This window comes from Corella eumyota, chromosome 3 (assembly GCF_963082875.1).
Source record: "Corella eumyota chromosome 3, kaCorEumy4.1, whole genome shotgun sequence".
NCBI classification, from domain to species: Eukaryota; Metazoa; Chordata; class Ascidiacea; order Phlebobranchia; family Corellidae; genus Corella; species Corella eumyota.
In genome coordinates this window covers 1,202,521-1,212,367 of record NC_137492.1, presented here as the reverse complement: position 1 = coordinate 1,212,367, position 9,847 = coordinate 1,202,521, and the positions used below count along the sequence as shown (strand labels likewise).

The 9,847-nt window shown below is 27.7% G+C and overlaps 1 protein-coding gene across 2 annotated transcripts; it reads left to right on the top strand.

The window, feature by feature from the left end:
* Positions 1-2,742: 2,742 nt before the first annotated feature.
* LOC145745271 (uncharacterized) lies at positions 2,743-9,844 on the top strand. Of its 2 annotated transcripts, none has more exons than XM_082563292.1 (12): positions 2,743-2,970; positions 3,908-4,106; positions 4,658-4,883; positions 5,185-5,419; positions 5,725-5,816; positions 6,102-6,264; positions 6,502-6,667; positions 7,029-7,172; positions 7,465-7,621; positions 8,264-8,392; positions 8,575-8,636; positions 8,874-9,844. In XM_082563292.1, exons 1-12 carry the CDS (start codon positions 2,913-2,915, stop codon positions 9,181-9,183), a joined length of 1,941 nt encoding a protein of 646 aa, XP_082419418.1. In that variant the 5' UTR covers positions 2,743-2,912; the 3' UTR covers positions 9,184-9,844. The 2 variants fall into 2 exon arrangements, with proteins under 2 accessions (XP_082419418.1, XP_082419417.1); XM_082563291.1 differs by having other exon boundaries at positions 8,264-8,398.
* Positions 9,845-9,847: the final 3 nt, after the last annotated feature.

Sequence of the window (9,847 nt, the reverse complement as noted above, 5' to 3'; positions counted from 1 at the left end):
AATCTTAGTCAAAGTAATATAACATTTTTTGCAAAAAATGCTACCCTGATTATAATATAGATACGGTACTAACCTTAAAACATTAGCCTACAAAGCAAATTAAAACGCTTTCTTGAGTATATTTAAATTATTAATATAATAATAATTTCTAACATGCGTATAAATCTGCCTTAACATTCTAAGACAAATAAATATTTTATATGGTAGCCTATAGCAAACTAACATTCATATTTTAAAATGTTTTACTTTTAATCATTTGACCTTTTTTATACTTTTTATGTTGTTTCACTCATTTTCATTAGCCATTAATATTAATCTTGATTTGTTTTTAAATTGTCTTGTTTTGACAGCGCAATGTAAGGCTGCTATAACCAGGGGAATCGTCCCAATTGAAAGTAATATTCCGCCGACTATTTGCATTACTAAAAGAGGTCGACAATTTGTGCAAATCTGCAAAAAAATTAGTGCAAATATTATGCTTCGTCTTTGTCTAAAACAATTTTATTTATTAAAAATTAAATAAAATACAATTAAAACGCCTTACCTTTTCTTTCTGTATTTGTGTTTTGTTGTGTTTTAAGGTTGTACTAAAAAAATAACAAAAATAGTTAATATTTAGTTTATAAGCTTTTTTTATATTTAAGTATACTTACATAGACTGAATTTCACGGTCAGTGACGTCATTATTTATATTTTCTTCCTTGTCAAGTTGCGTTGGGAAGGTCGTTTGATTGTTGGGTTTATTTTGGAAAGCTACTTTTTGTATTTTGATATAAACAGTGTGAATAAAAGTTTCTGTCAAAGTTTCAAACCCACATACATAAGCTTGATCATTAGTTTTGTTTGTAAACAAGATGTTGGATTTATCTTGAAGGTTCGATATCAAAGATGGCAACATTTTGTCTAAACATAATACATTTTTAAGAATAAACACATTTTCTTGTTAAAAACTTACCTTTGCACTGTATAAAGCCTTTAAACTTGATAGTATCATTTACATCTGCTTTTCCTGGTAGTTCACATTTGAAAGAGATATTGCTGTTTTCATTAACTTGAAGATTACTGCTGACTATTTTAACGCTATCAAGTAGCGGGGTGTTATTATTGTATAAGCTACAATTGTTTGAGATTGTATTTTGTCTGGTTATCTTTGATGAACCAGCAGCTACATTTAAAGATTGATTGAAAAACAACTTTATCCAGTTATCTTTATCGTTGTTTACTTTGGCAAAAGTGATGGGTTCAATGTTATTAAGCTGTTTGCAATCATCTCTTAACGCCGTATAATTTAAAATAGTTGATTTTAACAATTGTAACGACGATTCACAAGCTAATGTTCCAAGTTTCGGAATAAACACGTAACCGTTAGAGTTATGAATTTTGTTCAGCCAAATGGCAAAGTTGAGTAATGAGCAATCGCATCTTATCATGTTATCGTGAATTTGTAAAGAATCTAGACTTTGAAACTTCGCTAAAACATCTTGGTTATCAGTCATTTGTGTAATCTTGTTGCTGTTTAATTTTAACATAAGAAGCTTGGGTAGTACAAGTAACAACTTCCAAGGAAACTGAAACAGTTGATTATGAGATAAGTCCAACCTAAAAACAGTCACTTATTTAAAATTAAAATGTTTTTAATATTGTTAATTTATTGTAAAGTACCTGTGTAATTCATTCCATCCCTTAAAGCTAGTAGCTTGAATATATTTAATTTGATTGTGGTCAAGGCTAAAAAACTTCAAACCTTTAAACTTATCTGATAATGCCTGCAAAATAATATGAAATTTAAACTTACAAATCTACTTATATTAAAACATTATACAATAAATTTGTAGATAATTTAACCTACCGTAAAGTTAACGAGAGTTATTGGGTTGTATTGGAAATATAAATCAGTTATATTGTTGGGTATTTGTTCAGGTATGAAATCGTAATCAACATTTTTACATTGGACAAAAACGGTGTTGGACAGCAAAAGCTGATAACATCTGAAATGTTAAAATTAAGATTTATAGCCTTCAGAAGTATATTTTTTTTACCACTTACTTACGTGCATTTGTCTGGACAGTTAGTTATCTGAATTTCGTTATTTAAGTTTGATGTTTTTACATAGCTCAAATTTGTCCATATTACTAAAATATTGAATATTGATATTTTTAACTTTTTTACAGACATATTTTGCAAAACCTAAAACGATTAAGGTTTTTAGTATACTATTTTATAGCAGCAATAAAATAATCGTTCTAAGTCTTAACTACTTATTTTTTTGGAATGTCTTGACGTTTTTATACCTGTTCCGTTTAAAATTAAATGCACCAATAACATATACATGAAGCAGCAATAAAAAACATGAAATATTTATTTGCTTTAAAATGAGGAAATAGTATTATGTAGTTGTAGATAGGCATCAAAATATTAATAATTTAAAGAAACGGGCCAAGATATAATAGCATCGTATGTTATCTAAATGTGTATTTTATTCATAAAATTTCTTTACCATTTTTTAACATTATTAAGTTAATTAACAAGTTTTTTTTTAAATAATTTTGAATATTGTTAAAAATTTGTTAAAATTATATTTTGTACATAGAAATAATAATTCAAACAAAATCACTTTACAATTTTGAAACGCCCTGTAACGAATAACGCCAAAAAAGCTGTCGGGTAAGGAGAAAGGGAGTAGAGTGGGTTGGTTACTTTTGTTTGGTGAACAAGGCGCGTTTAAATGACGTAATGTGTAACTAAAATGTCTATTTTAAAATATTCACAGATTTATAAGTAATATTTATGTATACCAATAGGCTGTTGAATAAACGGTGAAAGTTATTTTAAAAGAAAATTACGCAGATTGCAAAAACTACTGCGTTATTCAAAAAAGAAATTTTTAAACAATTTTTTAGTTTTTTTGGAAAATGATTTTAAAGAATTTATCCATTTTTCTTGTTTTTATTGTTCTGTTATGTTTAAAAGGTAAAATTTTTTGCTAATAATTAAAGTTTAATTATATTATACTTAGTAAAATTTGTGTTTTTAAAAGGAAAAGGAAAGTAAAACGACAGAATTAAATTTCAAAAGAAAAGTTTAATGTAAAAATAAAAAACAATTTTACAAATTGAGAAAGTTGAAACAATATCTTTCAGAAAAGTTTATTCTGTTTAGTAATTTTTGTAAGGCCAGTGATGTAATAGCATACAAACTAAATTGAGTAGGCTATAAAAAGAAAAAAATGTATATGTAGAGAATTATTGAAACACCCAAGCCTATAAAAGTTAGATAATATAATACATAAAACATTTTTTTAGGAAAAAATCTATGAGATTTTTGTTATTTTTTATGGATCTTTATTAGTTTCGCACGCCCGAATTTAACAAGGCGTTATAACCTAAGTATGGCAATTGTTAAACCAAACATTGAAAATTAGTTGAAATATGTTTTAATGAGTATAACTTAGTCCGCTTTACGAGTCAGATGTGTTAATGGGTAACCTGAATATGTGAGGGTTAGGGTAAGGGTTTAATTTATGCAACCTTTTTTTTTTAATTACATGTGCCGCATTTTGCATACACACCCTGTTTATGTAGGGCGTGCGAAACTAATAGAGATCCTTTTATATATCTTCTAAAAATTTTGAACTTTTTGTTTTATTGAATTTGTTAATAATTACTTCAGGATGTGATATAAACATTATTATTTCCTGAAGTGGTTATCCAAAAGAAAAGCTTATTTTTTTAATCAATGAAAATTGATATGACCATAGATTCTTACAATAGAAAGAATTAGGTTAATCCATGATATTTTATAATGCAACAAAGGAAAATGTGTCTGATTTAGTTTGATTGACGTTATGTATAAAGATTATAAATTTTACTATTATTGAAAAAAATAATTCTATTACTTTGGTTTTTAGTTGAATGTCGAATCCAACAATATGCTGCCACAATTAACGTTGTAGCTGGAGAACCAGTCACTTTACGTTGTGCAATTCCTGGTTATGACAGTTTATTAAAATGGAGGTTTCAACAAAACGGTACTGAATTTGTACAAGACGCTGCACAAGTTTTTCCGGGAGGGATTCCAAGTATTTTTAATCAATTCAATCTTCCACCGTAAGTTTAAATTTCTGATTTAAAACAGGTTTTTATGCTCTGTGATTTTGTATGGCTTAAAAAGTGCAGTTGATTTTTCGATTTTGTGTTGTAAAAACTAATACTGCTTCACAGAATCCGTGAAGTAAAATTTTTCTGGACTTTTAAAGTTTATTTTTTACTTAAATAAAGTTAAAGAAACTGATAAATAAAATTTTAAATATATCAACAATTGCTTTATTTTTAAATTTATTAACAATTGGTCTACATACATTTTTTAATCTATATGCAAACACAAATAATTAGTCTATACAACATCTAAATTAAACCAATTTATTTTATTTTTTTTGGGGGGGTCTGGCTGTAACAAATATAAATTGTTATCAGTTGGTAATAAATATTATTGTTATTTCAGTTTTGCTTATTTAGGTTCTATTTATAACTTGATTTGTTTATTTTGTATGAAATCACTTCTGGTCCAATAAGATCTTTAGTTGTGTTTTTAATATCATTTTATCTGCCATAGTTTAATCTTGAAAAATCCTCTAAAACTAGTTTAACTTTATTTTTAGTGGACGTTCAGTTATCAACAACGGTCAACTAACAATCAATGAAGTACAATACAATGATGAAGGTGACTATTGGTGTGAAATATCTACTGCCAACACACCGACTGTTTTAAGTGATAAAATACCAGTGCACGTTTGGGTAACACCACAAGAACCGCTGGTGGCACCAATTGGTAACGATACTGTATTGGAGTTCCATAAAACATCTATTGCGAGGTGTAAGAGTAATGTAAGTTAAATATTATTTAAAAAGGTTATGTGTGTTTGTTGAGACTTTAAGTAAACAGATTTCAGTATTAGAGTTTAAAATAAAGTTGTTTTCTACTTTTGAGTATTAGTATAAAATTTATTTTAGTATTAAATCATATTCAGTATCGAACTTACTATATAACTTTTCTATTACCTAAACACATTGAAATTTTGTTAGCCTACATTACACCCCATATTTGAAAAAATAAATTAATTTAAATATTTTTTTTAAATCTGTCTAAAGCCTTTACTTTTTCAACTCGATATCTTTTTTTAAATAGGCCGGAAATCCAGAAGCAAATTTAGAATGGTATAATGGCACACAGCTTCTACAAACAAGTGCTGTGCCACTTGTCTCAAAGAATGCATTCAGTGATTACTTATTTGATGTCAGTTTGGATCTTGTACTGGAATATCCAACAAGATTCGACCACAAGCGAATATTTGAATGTAAAGTTAGTCATCCTGCTTATAAAGGGGAAGTTAAGACCCTGAATTATTCTGTTAACGTTCTTTGTAAGTTAAAAAACTCTTTTTTTGTCATAAGTATTTTGAATTAAATATAGTTTTCCTTTTTGTGTGAAATCAAAACTTTATCCTAAAATACTTTTGGTGCTATATGTTTATATAAAAGTTATTTTAAATATTAAAATACTTTTTTTAAATTATGTTTATTCCAGCAATAATTAAAATTGTCACATATACTTGTTAAATATTCTTATACTTACTTACGTGACACCAGCATATACTTTTAACACTTACTTATATATAACCTACATATGATACTAAGTATAATAAAATTTTATTGTTTTTTATGACAGACCATCCAGTAAATGTAAGGATTTGGGCCAACTTAACAACATTAATGGTTTATTGTGAAGCTGACAGTTATCCAGCTTCTAAATTTTCTTGGGTATTTACTTTTTATATATTTAACTTTGTTTTATAATTTTTATATTAGCTTTTATCGAATTATCAAATATAATATATCCTAAGGCTAAATTTGTAATTTGTTTACATTAACATGTTGTAATACACTTCAAATTTAGGTATGTGGGTTATAACACTGCAAAAGCCAGTACTGTTTTTCATGTTGTTATAGACATATTTTATATTTTAAAAAGAATTTTACCAAGTTAATATCTCAAAAACAGTATTTAAAGCCATATATGTATTTAAAACCTTCATTTTTGTACAGGTTCTGCCAGGAGAAATAAAAGTAGAAGACCAAACATCAATTTACATGGAAGATTTGTACAGAATATCGGGGAATGATTATATTTTCTGTACAGCATCAAATGGAATTCCTGATCCAACTGAAACTAGAGTGTTAGTGGAGACTCTTAGATATCCTGATGGAAGTAAGTTATCAAAAGTTCTATTATTTTTTTCTTGACTACAAGAGCCCATTGATAGGAGTGTTTTTATAGTTTTTTAAATTAATTTTATATACTTATATTACATCAGTATCATGCAGACATTACTCTTATTTACCCCCCTAAACTTATTAGTAATTGTAGTTTTATATAAGTTGTTAGAAATTTTAAAGTTTAACATTTATTTGTGGATCTTATATAAATTTAAAAATTTCTGACTAGGACCTATACCAATGATTGCTGGACTGGAATGGTATTATTGGGCAGCTATAGGAGGAGGACTTCTTATTTGTATTATTATTCTTATCATCTCTTTGTGTTGTTATTGTAAGAAGAAAAAGAAGAACAAAAGTAAAGGGTATAGTTCCAACAGCAGGGAGAACAAAAGGTTTGTAAACTTATTTGTTTTTTTGTTGGTAATGTTCTAGTAAATAGCCTTCCCTACAGACTGCATTTTAATTTTCGTAATTTGGTAGCAACTATTAACTAATATTTGCCAGCGATAATTTACCTACACACCACAAACGCCATTTTTTTTATTTTGTGGGGTTTAAAATTGAACATACATTTAAATATTATACACTAAAGTTCATTTTATAAAAATTAAAAACTAGTAAATATAAGGATTCTGCATTGAATTTGCTGTAAATTAATTTTTTCGTGAATTTTTTCGTTAAAAATATTTAAAAATTTTGAAAGCAAGTGATTTAAAATTTTCGGGTAAATATGTTTACCTTTTTTTTAATCAGATACAACGGCCCAATTGTAAACGCATCAAAGGTTCAACATTCACAACCAAGTCTGTTCGAGTTTGACAATGTTCGAACACCCGATGGAAGAGAATCAAGTGTTCCACCTAGTGAGGTGGGATACAGTAAATCTGGGATGAAAAAGTAAGATCTCAATTATAATGTTTTTTCGAATTTTTTAATAAAAAAAAATTATTTAGAATTTAATGATTGTGTAGAAAAAAATTGAAAAGATTTAAAATAGTTAATAAAAAAAGTAAACTTTGATTATATAATTTTTTAAAATTGGTAGGCTATGCAATCTTTAAAAAATGTTGTTACAAAACTTCCAGCTGTGTCAATTGAGCTTAAAGATTTTAAATTTTTAAAACCAAGTTTCCTACTGTGTTAAGCCATCCATTAAACAAACTGACAAAATTAATCTTTATATTCCCAGGGCCACTTCATTAGAACATTTACTTGCAAATAAATATGGAGATGAATATGGGAATAGAACAACCTTGGTTCCAACGAATAGGTTTGGATCTCAGGACAATCTTTATAATACAACTAGTTTAAACAGGAGGGCGGCATCAAGGGAAGAAATAGATCAGGTAATTTGGAATATATTTTTATTAAGTGTCTTTATTCTCGATGTAGGAATTCGACTACAATACTTGAACATAGAGTAACATCAAATACCTTGACCCAATCCTGAGTTACCTTTGCCAGTTTTTAATATTATTGAATATAATTGACCAATAATTAATCTGCTAAATAAGTGTTGGCTTTGCATGAGTTCATACCAATTTAAGCGCTTTACTTGAGAGTGGTATAGTATGAGAGCAATGGATACTTTAAACTGATATCAGTGGTTGTACTGCTAAATAAAGAATTTAAATGATAACTAACTAACTTGGTATTGTTAAGTAAAGAGCTAAAACAGTATGAACTCCTGCTAATCAAACACTTTATCAGCAGCTTAGTTATCAAGCATTTTTAATCTATAATATCCCAAACTACTGAAGGCAACTCAAGACTGAGTTGGGTAACTTATGTTGCTGTATGCTTGGATTGTAAGATTCTCACATCAAGGATTAATTAAAGTTAAACTGTTAAATCTATACTCATCGACCAACTTAAACTTACATTTTTTTTAGAAATAATGCTTTTTAAATTTTTTATTGTTGACTAATGTTTTAAATAAATAACTTGTATTATACTGTTAACTAACATGTTAAATTTAATATGTTTAGGCTGTGGAGCATATAGAAGTGCTGAACAAAAGCTGGGACCATTTGGCGAAATCTCGAGAGCATTTAAACCAGTCTAAAGATGAGTTAACAGTTCGAGATATGCCTCCAAGATACCAGTCCCAAGAAGATGTGAGGGTGAATTTTTAACTTTTTATTATGTTTATTTTTATTGCAGTTTATTAAATTTATAAGTAGAATGGAAGTAGCTTTATAAGTAATAGTGTGGTTTTAAAGTAATACAAATTTATTTTAATATTTCTTCTATATATGTTTTTTTGGTATTAAATTGATCTTTCTTTTATATTGTATAGAATGCAGAGCGAGACAATTATCCTTACATGGATGATACAATTAACAGAAATAACACTGACAGGTTAGTGTCTTAATTTGTTGGAATTTAATTTAAATGTGAAGAAATATTATTGTAGTAACCCCTTTTTTTTAACCCTGTAAGTAATCACAAAAAACACAATTATTATTTTACTAATTTGTATTTTATTTGAAATTTAAGTAAAGTAGCTTTTAAACAATAATGTAACAAAAATAAAATAATTTTCCCTTTTAAAAATATTTTAATAATCCTCAATCTAAACTTTAAAAATGAATTAAGTTATCCTCGTGACTATGACCAACGAAACAGCTACCATCCATCAAGTTCCTATGGCAACCAGGATAATTACAATAGCAACCAGCGAAACTACGACCAAAATGACCAATATAACAACCAATATGATGATGACCAATACAATAACCAAAATAATGACCAATACGATGACCAGTACAACCAGAGAAATGACCAATATAATGACCAGAGATATAACAACCAGAGGAATGATAGTTATGGTGATTTTAGTGAAGATGATGACCAGCAAGAATATGGTTACGATAGGAGGGGTTACCAACCATCCAGCATGATATAAATGGTTAGTTTGGTTTGATATAAAGTTGTTAAACACTCTTTATCCAGGATCCATTTTATTTATAAATATGCTGGGTTTAAATCATTGGGATACCAATGGTACAGTGTGGACTGTTAAACACTTTTATAATGTACTACGTTGCTTATCTTTACAACTATGGTGTTTGTAGCACATTTGACTTCAAACTTCTTAAAAATTGCTTTCTGTTCTGGCAGTTCAACATTTAATACGGTCTCTTACATTTGAACAATACATAAATATTTTAGCATTTTAATCACCTAATAAAAATGCTGCCTTGGAAGTTTTGTTACTTGGAAAACTCTTTACTTTTGGATAAACTTGTCTAATAATAAAAAGGTTTTAGGTTATATATTACAACACCACATTAGTGAACAAAAATTCATTTTATTTGAATGAAGTGCCATTATTTATATAATTTTTAGACCCCTTATTTTATACATTTTTTTTTTTTTTTCGTTAAGGTTGTTATATATACATTTGGTTACTAGTACATTTTCTAACTTAAAAGCATTGTGCTATTTAAAACATTGTTAAATTGTGCTATTATTAAACATTGTTATATGCTGTTTTTATCGTTTTTGTAAATATTTTTATACCTTTTGTAAACTTTAGTAGAATGTCTTGTCCATTATTTCTGTAAGCT